We start from the raw sequence: 21,835 nt of genomic DNA, 5'->3' as shown, positions 1-21,835 counted from the left end.
AACAGTATTTATATAATATTTTGAGGTTCTGCCAAAGGTTTTTACATATTTCATTTTAGTCCGTGTGCTCATACTCTTTCTATTACTGTCACTCTCAGATAACTGCTATAGACAAATATAAGTCACTTAACCTCATAGGTACTAGGCTACGCAGATTGTGGAAGATTAGATTTGTTGCTTGTATTGGGAGATGCGTTTCCATGTAAGAAGTGCTTACACTATTGAATCAAAGCTCCAGATTCCCTCTTCTCCACGAAAGAAAATTATTGTAGAAATAGGGTTTTGCTGAAAAATGGATAGAATGGGTGGCCATTATGAGAACTTTACTGCTTGTTAACTTGAACAAGTGGTTTTTTAACTAGTGACTTTTTACTCAAGTTTTGCTAAGTAGAATATTGATCTTGTTAAGCAAAGTCCATCTGATTTGTTTCTTAAAAATGTTTCATCAAGCTACTGTTATATTACTAAAAAGTTATTATATTTTAAAACATGTTTATTAATTCCATTTTTAGGAAGCTCTTAATATTACATTGGATCACAAGTGCCGGATTTTTCAGGCCCTCAATGGAGCTATTGGTATGGTTGTGAATTAGCTCTCGAATAAGTATAAACATACTAGACTTTTCCATCCCTTTATTGCTTGCTGCATTATTTTTATGACAGTAATTATATTTTGGAGTTAGTTAAGAACAGAGATCCTTGACCTGGGCTTTGTAAATTTGATTATGAAAATATTTTGATAACCCTATTTTGGTATAATTTGTTTCTTTTGTAATCCTATGTATTTTATTTTATGCATCATTTTATCTGATGGGGCCAAAGCAGACCCCAAAGGGCAAAGGATTCAAAGTTTCAAATCAAAAGATATTTGTTAGGCTCAGTTAGAAGTTATGTTAACTCCTCTGGGTCATTTAATAAGTGAGTGTTTTTTACTATATTCCACTGTTTAGGAGTTGTTCATATGGAAATCTTATACTTTTTTTAAAAAAATCCATTTCAGTATAATGGTTTGTCATCCTACATATTTTATCTTGTATGTTTAAAAACAACATTCTGAGAATGGATTTACCAAATGACCAAAGGAAACAAACAAACAAACAAAAAACAACTTGATAATTCCTGCTTCAGTGACTTGTAGAATTAATGACAGGGCATATTGCACAAATAGACAAAACTAGGTTCAGCCTAATCTGTAGTTATTCATACATATGTTTTCCTTTCTTGTCAAACCTTTCTTTCCCTCAGATGAAGTTCTCTTGAAATTTGAAAATGGAAAAGCAAGAGCAAAAAATACTTTTTATGAAACTTTACCGGTGATAATTAATGGCAATGGCCCCACTAAAGTGAGTATCCATCATTTTTGTGTGCATGTAATACAACTGGCTGGTAGAATGGAGAGTGATACGATAATATTGAACAAAGCTTGTTTTTGTTGCATTCTCTGGAGCCAGCCGGCTTGAGTTTTACTGGTGTTTGGCCATAGTGATGCGCCTTTAAGTTCACATTTGCTTCTATTTCTAGCTTCCTGTTGTTAAACTGTGATTTAATATTTTCTCACATTAGAAGCTCATTATTATTATTCTGGCCTTTTTAATACTCTCACTTAAGAGATATCAAAAAAGTTTTGGGAAAAAGTCAATTTGCTAACCATAGCCTTAATTTAGAATTTGATTTTAATAATGATCAATTAATTATACTAATTGTAAATGGGATAGTAGATATTAGGGCCACCTTTGCTCTATTTTCAATGTAAAAATGTAAAGTACCTAGGGATGTTTTATATATATATATATATGTCTATATACATATATATGAATTTATCTTACCAATATAATAGATATTAATATATCTATATGTTTTTATATTTATAAATATATCTATATAAAATACATATAGTGAGAGATGTGCTTATTTTACCATACATTATATATATATACTTATACTTTTCTACTTACTTATCTTTTATATATATGTAATTATCTTTATCACATATAATAGAAGTTTCTCATGGGGCAGGGACTATTGGTTTGGTTTTATTTTTTGTTTTGGGGAAAACTTTATACCTCTAGCATTTAGCACTGTGCCTGGCATATATTAGATAATTAATAAATGCTTAATGATTGTTTGACCTCCTCATATGGTTATAATCATGTATCAGGAGAGTCTTCATTGTCTTCTGTGCACAAATTAGTTTTACTCAGGGACCATTACACAGGGCGCTCTTTACACTTTCAGGATTAATAAATATAATTCTCTTATGAGCTGGGCACCTAGAAGTTTCCCTGTTACTTATAGCTATTGCTAAGCCTGCGTGTATAATACTTCTCAAACCTAAGACACAATCATCATCATCATCATCATCATCATCATCATCATCATCATCACATTTATCTCTCACTGAAGTTTTCAGAACTCCTTTTAATAACAGGATTGACCAAAATATTGAATTTGTTCCAGATGTTCAATTTCATCTCTTAGACTCCTAAATTTTTGTATCCTCGCTTGTATATTTTAGGTTCTTAATATTGACATTTTAGAGTAATTTTTTAATCTAAAGGGGTAAAATGTCCAGAGCTTTGTAAACCTTAAAATTGTATGTAAATGTGAACTATTATTATTATATTAGGAATATATACAGATATATTATTATATGCAATTATATTGTTATTATACATGTATGACTCCGTTGATTAGTTGAAACTAAACTTACAAACCGATATCCTTACACAATAGTCTCACAGGTTACCAGCAACAAACTATTTCATCACCTATTGGCAATGTACTTCATTGGACTTAGCTAGGCTGGTCTCAGCAGACTCTTTCTGTTGCCAGGATTATGGTTGGTGACTTTCCAGTCTGATAAAACCTGCCAGAGCCTGTGCTCCCCTGGCATAGTCTTTGACAAGACTTGGACAGGGTCACCTCCACACATGCCACGATGAGTCTCTGGGAGTCAGACTTTGGTAAAGATACCGTAAACTTTGAATTGGCGTTAATTATAGAATTATAAAGCAAGAGCTAAAAGGGACCTTGTAAATCTTCTAGTCTAACCCAACCTTCTTATTTCACAGTTAAGGCCCAGATATTATAAGTGACTTGTCCACATGTCAATAGTCCTCTGACTATGATGCCTTTCAGAAGCATATTGGTTAAAATATAACTTTCACTTATCTTCATTGGTTTTTACTATATAAGACATCCCACAAGTCTTAGGTTTTTAAATGTTTGAAACCACACTAAGACTTTTGGGATACTCTATATATGTTGTCTCCACCATTAAGTTATAAGGATTTTATGGGTAGTGACTGTTTTTGTTTTATTTTTGCATATTTGGCACTTAGAACAATGCTTAGTGTAGCAATCAATAAAACCATGTTGATTGATTCATTCATTGACTATATAATGCTGCTTATTGATATGTTATAGTAGGTAATGTTTATTCCTGATAAGAATTTAGGACTATTGAATTTCAAGTCAAAGGTATAGAGATTACCTAGCATTCAATTCAATAGCAATTAACCAGTATTTATTAAGCACTTGCTCTCAGTAAGGCATTTTATGAGATGCTGAAGATACAAAAACAAAAAAAATGAAACCATTCATACCCTCAAGAAGCCTTCTTTCTGTTGAGGGGATAAAACATTTATAGAGATCATTTTTTGCTGTTTATTTCAATCATGTCTGACTCTTCATGACTCCATTTAGGGTTTTTTTAGAAGAGATACTGAAGTGCTTTGGCATTTCTTTCCCCAACTCATATGACTGATGAAGAAACTGAGGAAAACAGGATTAAGTGACTTATCTAGGGTCACACAACTTATCAATGTCTTTGAGCCTCTAGATCCAGCACTCTATCCACAGTATTCTCTAGATGCCCCTGGAAAGATAATAAATACACATTTGTCCAAATTAACTTCAGTCATTTAGACAGTAAACATTCGTTAAGTACCTACTATCCAAAGAAAGGTAAAAAAATAGCCCTTGCTTTCAAAGAGCTCAAAATCAAATGAGGAAACAACAAATAAATTACTGCATCGAACAAGCTGTATTCAGGATTAATTGGACATAATCAATGGAGGGTAGACTTAAAGATAGATTGGAAAAGGTTTCATGTGCAAGGTAATATTTTAGCTGGTATTTGAAGGAAGGCTGGGAAGCTAGAAGGTGGAGATGAGATGGGGATGCATTCCAAGCTTGAAAGGCAGTCAGTGTCTTGTTTGAGTAACAACAAAGATTCCAGTGTGGGTAGGTCAGAATATGTATATGTGTGGGAAGGTATAAGAATACTGGAAGTGGGGAGGGCAGGTTGTGAATGCCTTTGGATACTAAATAGAGGATTTCCTATTTGATCCTAGAAGTGATAGTGAGTCACTAGAGTTTATTGAAGAAGGAGGTAACAGGATTAGATATGCACATTAGAAATATCCCTTTGAAAGTTGAGTGGAGGAAGACTGGAATGGAGAAAGACTTAAGCCAGGGAGATGCACTATTGGGTAATTGGAATTTCAAAGCCAGTGGGGGGGGGGACTAATAATTAGGAGATCATGAAAGCCTTTGCATGGGAGATGACCCCTGAACAGTGATTTGAAGGAAACCAGGACTCTTAGAGATAAGAGAGGAGAAAAATATGTATACCAGAGGCAGGGAGCAATCTGTGCTAAAAGTTAGGATGCCTGGAAATAGTAACATGTAGGCTGAATTGAGATATAGTGAGTGAACTGTATCAGCAGAGTCAGAATGTTAAGGAATCCCTGAATTCTCTGAAGTAAGTTTCCTAAGCTAGTACTACAAGGAAACTTAGAATCAGGAGGTGATTTGAAAGTGTTAATGCATCTATCATAGTGCCTACTGATTTTGGAAGTGGCCAGGTTGTGGCTGATACCTGGGTTGCATCTGGCCCTTGACAATTTGTCCTTTCTCATGCCTTAAACAGCTGCTGAAAATATTATTGACTGCTAGATAAAAAGAAAAGGATAAAGGAAAGAAAATATTTTTTATGATGTCACTATCAAACCACAGGGATGCAGAAACTGAATCAAAATTTAGGTGCCAAGGGAAAATTAAATCCAGCTCTGTTTTCCATTGTGGTGATACTGAGGCACCTTAGATGTTATGTGTAGTGCCACTGTATTTTTCCAAGGCTCTGGAAACTGTTTGTTTCTCATGAATGCCAAGAAATGTCAAAGCAGTTTTATAACCAGAAGTTAGAACTCATTTGTTTTCTCTAAAATTCAGCGTCTTTCTACTCCATCAACTCTTAGACTCAGGTTGATCACTATTCCATACCTGAAGTTGGAGTTCTGATCATCTTATTTCTTACTTCCATGGCTAGCAAGAAGTAGAATGAGTAGTTCATGAAGTAGAGTGAGTAGTCCATTTCCTTTAGTGAAACAAAGGGAAGGCAGACTAACTGAACTTATCTTTGGAGTTTTTAAATAGGTGGGGAAGGAAGTTTTATGAGGCGACAGGTTCATTAACTAGAATAAGGTAGGCACTAGACAGAATGATAATTTGGGCTGAGTTTTGATGTTTAGCTTCTTTAAGTTCGTCTTCTGAACCCTTTTCTCCTCCTTTAGGAGTCCTGCTAAGAATGGCAGTATTTTCATGATAAAGAATCAGCCCTAGATACAGGAAGACCTGGACCCACCTCTTATACATATTAGTTATTTGATACTGGGTCATAACCTCTCACTTCTCTAGGTGATTCCTTAAGACCATGAGTTGTAGAGAAGGTAACAACCTATGAAAATGAGGACATTTGAAATTTTCACATTTAGGAGTTTCATGTATTAATGGAATTCCGTGACCTGTTTATTTTCACTTCAAGTGTTCATATCCCTATAGGATCTTTTCATGGTGCCATTATATTGGGGATGATCTATATTCCCACACTCTTCCCCAATTCATCTTTTATTTTTTACCATCCCTTAGGTATTCCTCAATGTCCAAACTAGATTACAATAATTTAGCAATTTGTCTAACTTAAAATGACTTTAAAGACTGTAGTATTCAGAATAGTCCAGGATTTTGATGTCATCTGGGTTACTCAGATCAGACTTCAAAGTTGTCATTGAGACTCCATTTTAATTGCTAGAGTCATTCCTAATCCTTATCTGAGGTAGTTATAATGCTAATTCATGTTTCTAGATTACTGGCAAGTTTGCAAAAATAGTTTGTGGCCACAAGAACACTGCGAGGTTGTACAAGAGTAATTATCTCAATATTACAGATGAGTAAACTGAAACCCAAAAATTTTAAGCAAATTTCCTATGGATGACTTGATCCAGGATTTTAACTCATGTCTCCTGATTCTGATTCCTGTGCTTTTTCTATTATGGAGAGGGAACCAGGAAAGGAGAACACTTAAATTTTTAGCAAATGTCAGGAACTCTTAAACACCCTGGAAAAGATTTACACTTAGGTCTGGTAGTGTTTCAATGGATTTGGGCCAAGATGAACATTAACTTAGTACTTTTTTCCAATTATGACACATTTTATTACCTATTTAGATTCTTTCAAATCTTATTTTTATTGTTTTTTGTGCCACATTTGTTTCTGAATATATTCCCTTCCCCCTCCATTCTAAGAGCCATTCCTTATAAAGAGGATTTTAAAAATAAGAATTGGGGGGAAAGTGATTTAGCAAAGTAAATGCCATATCAATTAATTATGTGATATTTCTCCACCTCTGCAATTTAAGAAGGGAGGTACATTTTCTCATGGCTTCTTTTGGTGTAGCTATTAATTTTGAGTACTACTTTTCTTCAAGGTTTAATACTAGAATTCGCAGAAAGATCCTCTATGCTCCTTTATTTCAGGCTAATGAGAGGGAAAATTAACTGTTTCCTGTTTGGATGAAAATAGAGATTATATTTCCCAAGAGAAGAAACAAATGTTTCTGTGAATTTTAATACTCCATTTTTGTGAACTTGTTTTTGGTTTGAAAGGACGTGTCAACATCCTTGACAATTGTTTTCTACCTGTATGTGAACTGGATCACTCAAGTGGATATACTAATGTATTAAAAGTTAAAGTTCTTGCCTCCATTAAAGTCCAGCTACAGTGGTTTGTGGTGTGAGGGAGGGGCCCTGTATTCTGAAAGTCTCTTCTCATGCACCCCAGGCTGGGGCAGACCTTTCTAAAGATAGAAAGACTTTTAGGACACACTGAAATGGAGAAGCATTTTAATTTTAATTCAATTGAACATATGTCATCAGATAATGCAAAGTATTAAGGTCACAGTAACCTTGGAAATTTGAGTGCAACTTTCATATTTGTGTTGCAAGAGACATAAATGAATGGAATAGAGTGGACCAAGTTCATTGCCATAAAAAGTGACATCACATTTGGAAGGTCCTTTGAGATTGTGAAAGATGGGTGAAAAAGTCATTGCTAAGTAGAATGGGATTGCCCAGACCCACTGTTTCACTGCATAATTAGTTTTTAGTCATTTCAATAGCTGCCAGAATAGTTGTCTGAAACTTTTATGGAGAAAACAGATGTTATAGTAAGGGGGAAAAACCTTACTGTTTGAATTACATCAAAGAACCAGGAAAGGGAGTGTTCTAAACTGTAGGTTATTTTTATTCTAAATAACATTTTATGATTGAATCAAGATGGAAAGTAGATTTTTGTAAGATGGAGTAATAATTAAAAAAAAATAATAAAATTTTGCTTTTGACTTGAATATTTTCTTGAAAAGATAATTGAATTATCCCCAAGACTTCTGATGATCTTAATTATTTAATATGGGAATTAAGTATTAACTCATAATAAATTTCTTTGAGGGTACAAAGAAATATCCTTAAAGTTTATATCTGTAATTTTGATGCAGATCTTTGAATTGCTTCTGAGATTTAGGCTTTTTTTAAACTTTTCATTTACTTCTTTTCAAAGTTAAGTTATTTCACAAAAAGAAAGAGATTAATGAAGGATAATATTTGTGAGTTTTCCAGGGCGAGTTTCAATCATCACTAAATAGAATATGCCAAGACATCCTATAAATATAATTTCTAAAAAATACTGCTTTTATTCATAGGATAAGATTTTTCTGAGTCGTGAAAATGTGTAATTTAATGAATGGGTGGTGGATGTCTGGTTGATTTTGACATCTAAGAGTAAAAATTATATCATTTTTATTGTAGTAGGTCATTTAAAGGACATCAGAATGATTCTGTAGATGGAATTTAAAAAATCTCATTTGGCTAATGAATATTAATGACTGCTTATTTCGTATCTGTCATAGGAACCTAATTCTTGAATTCCTTTTTGCTCTTACAGAAATGAGGAATGCATTATTCAACTGTGTCATGCTTCTTTCCAAAGAATTATGTCCAGATATGTAGCTGGATATTCATATGTGTGAATATGCCTATGTATGATTACACAGCTATAAAGAATGTGTTTTTGTGTGCATGTACATGTGTATATATACATAGAAGAGTAATGACTGAAATTTACATAATGGATTAAAGTTTATAAAGCGTTCTCTTCATGTTATCTACTTTAAGCCTCATATTGATCTTGAAAGATGAGTTTTATATTTATTATCATTCTCATTTTATATGAAAAGAAACTAAGTCAAAGACCATATGGGTCATGCACTTTGCTACAATTCTACTTATTAGATGGTTGTTTTTTTTTTCTAATATCAACCTCAGCAGGATAAATAAACCTACTTTTTCAAATGATTGTCAAAACTCAAGTTTCTTTACTGTCCTGGTGGCCCTTTCTTGGACAACTCTAGTGCTTATAAATGCCCTTTACTTTTTAAACCAAGTGGCACAGAATTGAACACATTATTGCTGATGAGGTCTGACTAGGGCAGAATACAGACTAAACACCTCCCTATTCCTGGAATTGTTCTTCCTCCTAATGTGGCCCAAAAATATATTAGCCTATTTTGGCTGACATATCACACTGCTGACTCATTGAACTTGCAGTCCACTAAACTCTCCAAATCCTTTTAAGAACAACTGCTGTTTTTCCATCAAAATACCTTGAAGTTTTTTTTTTTTAAATTGAAGTACAAGACTTGACATTTTTCCCCAGTGAATTTTTTCTTCTTAGATTTAGCCCAGTGTTCTAGCTTGTCAAGATTCAGTATTATGTATGTATCCTTGAAGGAAAAAAAAAAACAAAACAAACAAACCTGGGCCTCAAATTTTTCATCTGTAAAATGGGAGAGTGGTTTGAAATATATGACCTCAGGTTCCTTCCAGTTTTAAATCTAGGATACTATTTAAAAATAAGCCATGAGAGACAGTGCCATATAGTGAAAGGAGAAGTGGATTTAAAGTCAGAGGATCTGAGTTTAAATCCCAGGTCTCCTACTTTAATTACTAAGTATTTAAGTGCTGACTTCCACATACTTTGTTAGGTAGGGAGGGAAAGAAAGGAGGAAGGAGGCAGGGAGAGAGGGAGACAAGAAGAGAAAGAGCCAGGGAGGGAAGGAGGAAAGAAGGAAGGGAGAGAGTAAGGAAACCTGATCATAAGGAATTTATATTCTCTACCCATCTGAATGATGGGTAAGAGATTTATTTCCATTTCTGACCTTCAGTTTCTTCATTTGTCAAATGAAGGGTCTGAGCTCCAAGTGTTCTGTCTCTAAATCCTGTAATCCTAGGTGGAAGAGAAGAAAAGGACTCTACCAACTTTTCCATGGTGATACTAAAAAAGCTTAGAGGTTTTGGGGAGGGAAGCGGTTGGAGGTATTTGCTATTTTAGTGGTTCAATAATCAACAAGCATTTCTTAAGCATCTACTATTGTATGCCCGGTACTGTACTGAGAGCTAAAGACAAAAATGAAATTATTTCTCCCCTCTAGCAGGTTTCATTCTATCTGAAGAAAAAATACTTGCACACATAATTATATATAAAACATATACTAAGTAAATATAAGATGATATCTGTGATGAGGTTCTGACAAATGGGGTTATCAAAAAAGGTGCCTCACATAGGTGGTGCTTAACCTGAGTTCTAAGAAGTAGGAATTTTAAGTGGCATCTTTTAGTCCTGAAGGCCATCTGGCTGAGTTGTTCCCCAGTAGACTGATGAAAATAGGGTGGGTCAATTTACTGTAGGCTAAGGAAATAATGAATTGGAAAATTCCTAACAATTAGAATCTTAATTCTCTGTAAAAAGCTAGAAACTCATGAAATGAGTATGTCAATCATTCCTTTAAGAATGTTCATCTGCCTTTAAATTTATTTACCATACACAGCTAAAGTACGTTTGGTATGTGATATGCTAAGTAGTCATTTATTGGACTTTTGGGACTCATTAACTGAATTGGGGACATTGTATATCATCTCTTTCTAAGTCCTCCTTTTCTCTCTTATCTTACAACTATGTTCCTTTGAATTATTTTATTTTTCCTTAAATGAAAAAGGAATATGATGCTCTTATTCACAATGACTTTTTTTTGGCTCATCTATCTACAATTATTTTATGCTGAAGTAAAAGTTTGAAACTCTAGATGACATGAATATAGTAGGTGACTTTTTTTTAAGGAGCCCTTAAAAGGTATAAAACTGGCTTTGGAAATGTTGGAATGAGAGAAAATAATTGAGGGAGACTTTTCATTATTGAGGAGATTTTTCTTTTTGTTTACTAGATTCAACTAAATTATTTTGGAAATTATATTCCTAATGCTTGGACACAGGAAAATGGATGTACTCTGTGTGACTTGGATGTAATTGACCTATCAACTCTAGAAGTAAGTAAAATGTTACACGCAAAGTGCTTACAGACTATGAATTGCCATTGTTTTTGGATTTGTTTGGAGGAAAATAATAATAATTTGAGTTTTTTTATACTTAAGTTTGTGGGTTCTTTTTTTCATTCTGTTGCTACGATTGTTCATCCAGACTTGTGAGTTCATCATTTTAGGGAACTTCAAGTGAAAAAAAAAACTCCCTCCATCATTATTTAACTTATAACTTTAGAGATTTGCTTATGTTAATAAGAGGTTATGTGATTTTCACAGAGATACAGCATGTGTCAGATGTGGAACATGGACCCAAATCTTCCTAAACCCTAAGGGTACCATTCTAGCCTCTCTCCCAGTCTGCCATCCTCTCTAATAAGATGGATGTCAAAATATTGAATGTAGTCTTATAAATAGAGAATCTAGGATTCCTAAACTTTAAAGATGTCCATTTCTTATACTTTGCAAGTTTGACTGAAATACCCAAACTTCAGCATGGATGCGGCTGTTTGCTATAAGTTAGTACTATGTTAGTTAGCAATCTAGTTGGTCTCTTTTATTAGGAAAAAAGTATAATATTACTTAGGTCCTTTTTAAATCAAATGTTATTTACTTATAGAATTTTAAAGATTTTCCCTGTGGACACTTTGCTGTATTTATTTTTGGTAGCCAATATATCAAGTGAATAGGCACTCTTCTAGAAATAGTCATTGTTTAGTCATGTAATATTTTCTTCATGCCTACTACTGTTATGGTCCAGCCTAGTGAAGAACATTTAATTCATAACATAGCATCATTTTGCTTCAAATATATCTCTTTGATAACCTGGAAGAGTATTAACTTCCATGAGGAATATGTGGTAGAAAGAATATAAAGTCATGAAAATTTATAGGAATGAAGCTCTAACAAACTGCTGGCCTCATCAGTGTGAAATAATTTAGGAGAACAAAACTTAACTGTAAAAAAGTCAGGATTCTGAGAATAAATAATTTATATTCTTACCAGCGTCTAAAGAGAGATAAAAAATAAGTTGTGCACATTTAAGAGCTACTGAACAGGGCCATGTTTTATTTGAAAATAAGACATTTTGGCCAGGTTTTTAAATAACAAACTGAATATTTCCTATCCAGAAAGAATGCCAGAATATTTCTGGATAGAGATATGATGAAGAGATGTTTTAAAATGATCATTTTTGCAGAACTCAGTGTTCTGCCTTTATAAAAGAGAGCTACAGTTCCTACTTGTTTCATTCTCATTTATTTTAACTGCGTAAGATGGGAATTAAAAAAACAACACTTGTTTCCTTTCTACTGTATCTACATGAAAAATCTCAATTCATAAAACAACTATCATTTCAGAGCAGTTGGAAATAATACAAGAAAATCAAAGTTACAAACAATAATCATTAAAATCATCATCTCAAAGTTAATATAATTAGTTGGCCCAGCGGATAGAGTCATGGGTCTGGAGCCAAGAAGATCTGAGTTCCAGTCCAGCCTCAGGTGTTTACTAGCAATGAGACCTGAATAAAACTTCTGTTTGCCTCCCTTTCCTCATCTGTAAAATGGGGATAATAATAGCACTGACTTTTCAATATTATCATGAGGATAAAATTAAATAAAATTTGTAAAGCTCTTTGTAAACCTCAAAGTTCTATATAAAGAATAGCTAATTGTTATTATGGTTATTGATATTTTTGTTAGTTATTATTACCTCATTTTTATTATTGTTATCATTATCAACTATATTTTCAGTATTTGTTTAGGCTAATCATATGTGTTTAGCCTTTTAATTGAATTCTAAATTGGTACTGCAGATTGTTTTACATCTGTGTAACCTGTTTCAGATTTAAAACTGTCAGGGATAAGGATATAAATATAAATATATATGTGTATATATATTTGAATTTACTAAGATGAGTCTTCCTGACTCCAGACCTGGCACTCTACCCACGTTCCATGTAGCTGCTGCCCCTTTACTGGTATTATTTACTGCTTTAAAGGGAGAGTGAAGGCTTAATTTGAACATGTAACATTAGGTTTAATCAGTTAGACTAGATGTCAAACCACCATGAAGAAGATTCAAGAGTGAATATTAATTATTTATATTATGTATATAATATTATTTGCATTATTCATTTTATATTTTTGAATATTAATTATATTGGTTTCCATACTTTGCAGATCATGCTATATAGATATATTTTTCCCCAAAGTTGTAAGTTTCCTTTCTTATTTGTTCTAATTGGCCACAAAGCAGCATTTGCCTGGCTAATCAACATCTGAATATAGCCAAAATTGGGGCTTACTTGAATAAAGAGATATTTTCCTGCCTTTTCCTAGGACTATCCAAGGGTAACAATTGGTGTTTTCATTGAGCAGCCAACTCCTTTCCTACCTCGATTTCTAGAGTTATTGTTGACACTGGATTACCCCAAAGAAGCTATTAAATTATTCATTCATAACAATGTAAGTATTTGGATGAAGAATTCTTCGGGGGAAGGGGTGGGCAGTTCTCAAAAAGATGGACTGTCAATACTGGTTTAAATACAAGAAAGGATGCCTTAAAATCACCACAACATTCTGGGGTGGGGGTGGGGATGGGATTTTTCACTCAGGTTAGACAAAGACTAAGTAGGAACATAATGAGTACTTTTAAATCTATGGATTGAGAAAACAGATAAATCAACAGAATCATGGAGCTTTGAAGATTGAAGCTTGAAAAAGAATTTCAGAACCAAGGACTAGTAATTTTCAAAAATTCACTATTTCCAGATTATGGTAGAGCTTGAAAAAGGAATTGTTAGCATATTTTTACAAGTAATACAATAACTAATCAGTTTAAAATAGTCCTGACTAGGGCTAACATGTATGCTATTATCAATAAAGGAAAACATCCTGTATCCCAAAGTTCCACAGTTCCTCTGTCAAAGACAGGCTTTTTGGTGGAAAGGACCATTACTTTGGCCGAATGTGGCATTTATTATATTCTTAAATATTGTCTTCCGTTGCCTGCAAACTGTGGATAAAAGTACAATGTAATGTCCATCTCTTCAGGAGTTACAGGGGAAATACACTATAAATATTTTTTAAAAAACTATATCTGCAATAAAAAAGATACCTATGATATCTTCATTACAAAGTATATGCTTATTTGTCAAGTAATGGCATCCATATTATAATCGAGTTGGTTCAGAGGTTTTTCTTTTGGATAACACACTTAACAGCTCCCATGTTGCAATGAAATGCTAATAATCAGCTACTAACAGTTGCCAATGTTTCAAATTTTGCAGATAATCTTTGTGCATGCCATCACCTACAACTATATCATATTACCTATCTTTTGGGGGAGGGGGCAGGAAGGAGAAAAGTGAGACATGGATTTTTGGACATAGCTAATGTAATAATTTGTGGGTTTTTTGGATAGGTATATTTAATTATAGTTTATAACATTTATAACAAATCATATACAGCATATTGTTATGCTCTGTATAAAAATAAAAAAATAAATGGTAACTTAAAAAAATGAGTGATAAAATACCTGTTTTTATGGTGGCTACTAATAGAAAAAAGCCAGGATTATTGCTTCAAAGTATGATGATGATGCTGATACATTGTATTTTAGAATATACTTTGAAGGCAATTTTTCATTCTTTTGAATTATAAACTGATGATTCAAATCCTTGTATTTGAGGGAAACATTTATATATAATTAAAAGTTTTAAAATTTTCTTTTTAAAAAATGATTCTCCAATGCATACTTCATTAAACACAAGTTATATTCAAACAACAATAAAATGCCACATTTGCCAAGTGGATCTTACTTTATTACAATAATCACTTGCAAAGCAAGATCTGTTGTATAAATAGCATTTCTGAACCCATTAGTCACCTCTTACCTATCTCGTGTTATTTTCTTCAATTCTGAATTTTATTACTATGTTACAGGCGGTCTATCATGAAAAGCACATCAAAGAATTTTGGGAAAAAGCTAAAGATGTGATCAAGAATATAAAAATTGTTGGTCCAGAGGAAAATCTAAGTCAAGCAGAAGCCAGAAATATGGGGATGTATGTTTTCCAAATTTTATAATTTAATACTATATGTAAATAAATATATAAGTAAATTGATATAAATAGATAATATAGCTATATATATGTAACCATAGAATTTAAGGGAAGTTAATTTTTTTACATAAATATTAACAGTTCCTATTCATTCTTGAATCAGTAGGCTATAGGGTAGTGGTTCCCAAAATTTTTTGGCCTACCTCCCCCTTTCCAGAAAAAAAAATATAACTTAGCGCCCCCTGTCACATACTATCACCAACCCCTTATAGTTATTCACTGCCCCCAAATGCACCTGTGGCCGTCAATGCCATCCTGGATTGCTGTAGCACCCACCAGGGGGCGGTGGCGCCCACTTTGGGAATCACTACTATAGTGTAATATTTTAGAAGGCTGTTGATGCTGTCAAATTCTTTTTTTTTTTTTTTGACTAGTTTGAAATTGTATCTGTAGATAGGAGGTGGTGCATGCCAGTTGGAGTCAGGAAGACATGAGTTCAAATTCTACCTTTGATATCCTAGACAAATAACTCAATTTCTTTCTCCTGCAGTTTTCTCATCTGTAAAATTGGGATAAAAAGTGCTCCTATCTTCCAGAATTGTCAAAAGCTAACATTCAAAGGATGTTGTCATTCTTTAAGCACTATATAAATACTAGCTATTATTAAACAACTGCAATGACAAAATATGTTTCCTATAAAATCAATAATGAACTTTCTGAATGCTGTTGTTTCCTTTACATTTTTGACAAGCTATTTCATATTAGCTAATTATAATTCTGAGTATTATATTATTTTATTTTTTGGTATGGAAATGATTAATTGTCCTGTAGTACATCTAATTGACTGCAGCATTTTTGTTTGTTTCAGGGATCTCTGTCGTCAGGATGGCCAGTGCGATTATTACTTTAGTCTTGATGCAGATGTTGTTCTAACAAATCCAAAGACTTTGAAGATACTGATAGAGCAAAACAGGTACTCAGAAAAATTCACTGGGAGCCCTCTTCAAAAAATTATCCTTATGTACAATTCTAAAACCACCATATACAATGTTCTTAATCAGTGATATTTAGCCCAACACATATTTATTAAATGCTGTATTTGCAAAGTCCCAGGTGTTAGTAAGATACAAAATTTATTTTTTAAACCTTTACCTTTCATCTTAGAGTTGATACTAAGTTTTGGCTTCAAGGCCAGGAGAGTAGTAAGGGCTAGGCATTTGGGGTTAAGTGACTTGTCCAGGGTCTCAAAGATTTGAATCGAGAGCTTCCCATCTCTGGGCATGAAATTGAGGCACCTAGCTGCCCCAGAGTTAGATACAAGATTGAAACTCTTCACAGAGTTCTCAGTAACTAGGATTTAAGTATAATAAATATAGAAAGAATGAACCTATTCAACTTGTGGAAAAGATCACAATAGCAGGGGACTGGAGGAAGTGCCATTGGTTTTGAAACTTAAAAGAAGGCAAATATTTCAACAGGAAGAATGATAGAGAGTGGATTACAGTCTTGGGGGATGATTTCTATATTTAGGTTAGAGAATACAAGATGAAATCTGAGAATATGTGACCTTGGCTAGTTAAATCCTTGTTATTTCCAATAAGGAATTTACTAAAATTTTAGAACTTTGGCTTATGTTTTGATGGTTCACATTCATCACATGCAGTTATTGTTTCCAACTCATATTGGAAAGGCACCTTTGACCCGAGAGGCAATATATAGGTTAATGCATATTTAAATGCCTAGTATGTGCCAGGGTCTGCATTAAGCACTGAAGGTGCAAAGAAAGTCAGTGAATAAGTAAAGCTTTGACTATTCTGTATCCTCTTTGAACCTAAAGGCAACCAATCAGCCATATTGAGATTCCTTGAGAAATTTAACTACAGTTTTAGGGAAATTTTCTGCCTTTGCAAAATAAGCCTCCTACAGATATTGATCAAAGATTATATTTTCCATTCCATGCCTTCTTGTTTTTAACATTTTACAGACATTTAAACAATTTCCTTTATGGTTGCCTCGGCAAATACTTGATCAATAAGCTTAAGGAAAAGGATTTAGTAAGTGCCTCTTAAAAGAGATTGGCAGTTTTATGTGTAGAGCATTTTTAACCTTAAAACACTAAAAATATTCTGACTTTTTCATTGTCATTACCATTTAGTTGTTTGATTATTTAGGTATTTATGTATTGATTGATAATGTGTTTATTAGGCAATGGCAATACTGGATAGAAAGTTTGGTTTGGAGTCAAGAATCCTAGCTATGTGATGCTGGGCAATCACTTACATACCACTTGCCTCAGTTTCCTTGTCTATAAAAGGGAGATCATAATAGATCAGTTACTTTAAAGATAATAATTTTGTTTGATAATATTTTTAAAGTATTTAGCATAGTGCCTGGCATCTAGTAAGAGCTTAATTAATGAAGGTGGTTGTAATGGTGAATAAAGTGCTGGTGCTAGAGTCAGGAAGAACTGACTTCATTTTGGTCTCAGACACTTACTAGATGTGTGCCCCTGGGCAGATCATTTAACTTAGTTTCCTTATCTGTAAAATGAGCCGGATGAGAAAATGGTGAACTACTCCAGTTTCTGCCAAGAAAACCTCATATGAGGTCACAGAGTTAGATACAACTGAAACAACTGAACAAAGGTAAATGCTTATTCCCCTCCATCCCATTCTGTTATATAAAAAATCTGAATGTGGCTATTTTTCTTAAAGGAAAGTAGGCTCCATTTTGCCTTAAAGTTATTAATTGCCGAATCATTGCTGAAAATCATTGTAATAAGTGGAGCCCAAGAAGTCATGAAAATCACTTCTTCACCAGTAGCTACTTAACATTGATATTCATGTCTTATATAAAGGCAGCTTATCAAATATGCAGGAGCTACAGATCTGAGAAGAATATCTAATATAGTAGGTGATTAATTGTGGATCACACAATATCTTTATATAGAAAGTAGGTTGATCCCATCTCACAGATGACAATGTATATTCATAAAAGCTGACTGCCTTGCTCAGGCTTCATAAAACTAGTAAAGGTCTTGATAGAATTCAAATCTAGGTCTTACTTGCTTGAAAGGCCCTTTTAGCTATAATATACTACTCCTTAAGGATGTTCGTTAACCCAAAGCATAGAGAGAAAATATTTTTCTATGTGTGAAAACATATCTGAAATATTTAATGGACTACAATCTCAGTGAGTAATCAATGTTAGAACAGCCAAAAAGAAAGCTAATGGAATGCTTAACCTCATTGAGGGAAAAATAGTGTCCGAAAGGTGAGAAGTAGGATACTATGATTAGTCTACCTTGGGAGTATTATATTTTATCCAGTTTTATGTAGGGTCTAGATAATATTGGTAACCTCTGAAGAAAGGCAATCAGGATTTGGCAAGGGCTTCAGGGTCATAGGAGCACTAGGACAAACAAAATTTTTAATCCAGAGGAAAGATAATTGTGTGGGACCTAATGGTTATCTCTAATTATTTGAAGACTGTCATGTGGAAGATAAATTTGTTTTGTTTGGCCTCAGAGAGTCATTGGATGGAATCTAGTGAGAGACAGATTTAGGTTTGTTGTCAAGAGAAACTTCTTGCAGTGTCTGTAATTAGAGTTTCTCAGAAAGAATGTGCTGCCTCAGGAGATAGTCATTTTCATTTTACAATAAATCTTCAAGTTAAGGTTGAGAATGATTGGATACAGATTTTTCCTGTGATTTCTTCCAAATCTGAAATTCTGTCATGTTACAGATAACACCTTTGCGTGAATACATCTTTAGAAAACAGATTTTTTTTCCTTGCTGATCAGTGACAAAGTTTATTGATTTCAGGTACATACTTATAGAGAAAGTGATGTAGTCTAAGGGATTAGGTAAGCTTTTTACAGGAACAATGGTTAGTAATGATTTACAATCTTAGTGCAATGACTTAGTTTACCTCACTGAAGCTTAGACAGAATTTTCAATAGGCTGATAAATCAATGTCAGTGTCACCTAACCAAACTTCTCACAGAATTCCTGCTTCAGTAATTTCTTGGAAAAACATACAGTTTTTACAAAGTACAGCAAGGAGGGGTTAGAAAGAAGGGGTTTTGGGGGCCTCATGTGAGGAGTGATTCTGGCCAGACCATGGCTTTGATTTTACTGGGGCCCACTCTCACTATGGAGGGCTACAAGCTTCTTTACTTCTTTTTAATTTTATGGTTAGACATATCCAACTCTAACAGGGCAGTTTTGGATCCTCCACTACTATAGTTTTACTGTTTATTTACTTCTCTAATTCATTTAACTTATCCTTGAAAATTTTGGATGTTATGCTATTTGGTGCATATATGTTTAATTTTGGCATTAATTATTTATGATGCATTTAGGAAGATATGGTTTCCTGGCTTGGAAAATATAATTAGAACTAATTTTGCTATTCCTTTATGGGTCATGATTGTTTTATTATTATTTTCAATCATTTTAGTCTTTTCTGACTCTTTGTGACCTCATTTGGGGTTTTCTTGGAAAAAAATGCTAGAGTGGTGTTTCATTCCCTTCTTGAGATTTTATAGACGATGAAATACTGAGGAATACAGGGATAAGTGTCTTACTCAGGGTCAAATAGAATCCTTTTTTAAAATCTAAACATTTATAAATATTCATTTTCAACATGGTTACATGATTCATGCTCCTACTTTCCCCTTCATCCCCCTCACTCCCCCCGCCATGGCCAACGCACATTTCCACTGGTTTTGTCATATGTCCTTGATCAAGACCTATTTCCAAATTGTTGATAGTTCCATTGGTGTGGTAGTTTAGAGTCCACACCCTCAATCATGCCCACCCCGACCCATGCGTTCAAGCAGTGGTTTTTCTTATATGTTTCCTCTCCTGCAGTCCTTCCTCTGAATGTGGGTAGCATCATTACCATAAATCCCTCAGAATTGTTCTGGGTCATTGTATTGCTGCTGGTACAGAAGTCCATTACATTCAATTTTACCACAGTGTATCAGTCTCTGTGTACAATGTTCTTCTGGCTCTGCTCCTTTCGCTCTGCATCAGTTCCTGGAGGTCTTTCTAGTTCTCCTGGAATTCCTCTAGTTTATTATTCCTTTTAGCACAATAGTATTCCATCACCCGCATATACCACAGTTTGTTCAGCCATTCCCCAATTGAAGGACATACCCTCCTTTTCCAGTTTTTTGCCACCACAGAAAGCGCAGCTATAAACATTTTCATACAAGTCTGTTTATTTATGATCTCTTTGGGGTACAAACCCAACAGTGGTATGGCTGGATCAAAGGGCAGGCATTTTTTTATAGCCCTTTGAGCATGATTCCAAATTGCCAGCCAAAATCATTGGATCAGTTCACAACTACACCAGCAATGCATCAATGTCCTAATTTTGCCACATCCCCTCCAACATTCATTACTCTCCTTTGCTGTCATTTTAGCCAATCTGCTAGGTGTGAGGTGATACCTCAGAGTTGTTTTGATTTGCATTTCTCTAATTATTAGAGATTTAGAACACTTTCTCATGTGCTTATTGATACTTTTTGATTTCTTTACCTGAAAATTGCCTATTCATGTCTCTTGCCCATTTATCAATTGGAGAATGGCTTGATTTTTTATACAATTGAGTTAACTCCTTGTATATTTGAGTAATTAGACCCCTGTCAGAGTTTTTTGTTATAAAGATTTTTTCCCAATTTGTTGTTTACCTTCTGATTTTGACTACATTGTTTTTGTTTGTACAAAAGCTTTTTAGCTTAATATAATCAAAACCATTTAATTTACATTTTGTAATTTTCTCTAACTCTTGCTTGGTTTTAAAGTCTTTCCTTTCCCACAGATGTGACAAGTATACAATTCTGTGTTCACTTAACTTATTTATAGTTTCCCTCTTTATATTCAAGTCCTTCACCCATTCTGAATTTATCTTGGTGTAGGGTGTGAGATGTTGATCTAAACCTAATCTCTCCCATATTGTTTTCCAAATTTCCCAGCAGTTTTTGTCAAATGGTGGATTTATGTCCTAAAAGTTGGGCTCTTTGGGTTTATCATACACTGTCTTGCTGATGTCATTTACCCCAAGTCTATTCCACTGATCCTCCTCTCTGTCTCTTAGCCAGTATCATATTGTTTTGATGACTACTGCTTTATAGTATAGTTTAATATCTGGTACTGCTAGGCCCCCTTCCTTCACATTTTTTTTTCATTATTTCCCTTGATATTCTTGATCTTTTGTTATTCCAAATGAAATTTGTTATAGTTTTTTTTTAATTCAGTAAAGAAGTTTTTTGGTAATTTGATGGGTATGGCGCTAAATAGGTAAATTAATTTGGGTAGAATGGTCATTTTTATTGTGTTAGCTCGTCCTACCCATGAGCAGTCAATGGCTTTCCAATTGTTTAGATCCAGTTTTATTTGTTTGGAAAGTGTTTTGTAGTTGTTTTCATATAATTGCTGTGTTTGTTTTGGTAGATAGATTCCTAAGTATTTTATATTGTCTAGGGTGATTTTAAATGGTGTTTCTCTTTCTACTTCTTGCTGCTCTAATGTGTTGGAGACATATAGAAATGCTGATGATTTATGTATATTTATTTTGTATCCTGCAACTTTGCTAAAGTTGTTGATTATTTCTACAAGCTTCTTGGTTGATTCTCTAGGATTTTTTAAGTATACCATCATATCATCTGCAAAGACTGATAACTTAGTCTCCTCATTGCCTATTTTGATACCTTCAATTTCTTTTTCTTCTCTAATTGCAACTACTAGTGTTTCTAGTACTATGTTGAATAATAGAGGTGATAATGGGCATCCTTGTTTTACTCTTGATCTTATTGGGAAGGCTTCTAATTTATCCCCATTGCATATGATGTTTGTTGATGGTTTTAGGTATATACTGTTTATTATTTTTAGGAAAGGTCCTTCTATTCCTATACTTTTCAGTGTTTTCAATAGGAATGGATGCTGTATTTTGTCAAAGGCTTTTTCAGCATCTATTGAGATGATCATGTGATTTTTGTTTGTTAGACTGTTGATAAGGTCAATTATGTGGATGGTTTTCCTAATGTTGAACCA

The 21,835-nt window shown here is 33.8% G+C and overlaps 1 protein-coding gene across 1 annotated transcript in view; it reads left to right on the top strand.

The window, feature by feature from the left end:
• PLOD2 (procollagen-lysine,2-oxoglutarate 5-dioxygenase 2) overlaps positions 1–21,835 on the top strand; it is a 111,187-nt gene that overhangs the window by 56,779 nt on the left and 32,573 nt on the right. Inside the window, exons 6-11 of the mRNA XM_044667613.1 lie at positions 513–576; positions 1,246–1,343; positions 10,616–10,717; positions 13,051–13,176; positions 14,656–14,777; positions 15,643–15,747. Coding sequence (XP_044523548.1) covers positions 513–576; positions 1,246–1,343; positions 10,616–10,717; positions 13,051–13,176; positions 14,656–14,777; positions 15,643–15,747 — 617 coding nt within the window. The remainder of the gene's footprint in view (positions 1–512; positions 577–1,245; positions 1,344–10,615; positions 10,718–13,050; positions 13,177–14,655; positions 14,778–15,642; positions 15,748–21,835) is intronic.

Source organism: Gracilinanus agilis, chromosome 3 (genome assembly GCF_016433145.1).
Source record: "Gracilinanus agilis isolate LMUSP501 chromosome 3, AgileGrace, whole genome shotgun sequence".
Classification (NCBI taxonomy): Eukaryota; Metazoa; Chordata; class Mammalia; order Didelphimorphia; family Didelphidae; genus Gracilinanus; species Gracilinanus agilis.
The sequence above is the reverse complement of the archived record's forward strand: the minus strand, read 5'-3'. Positions and strand labels throughout refer to the sequence as shown.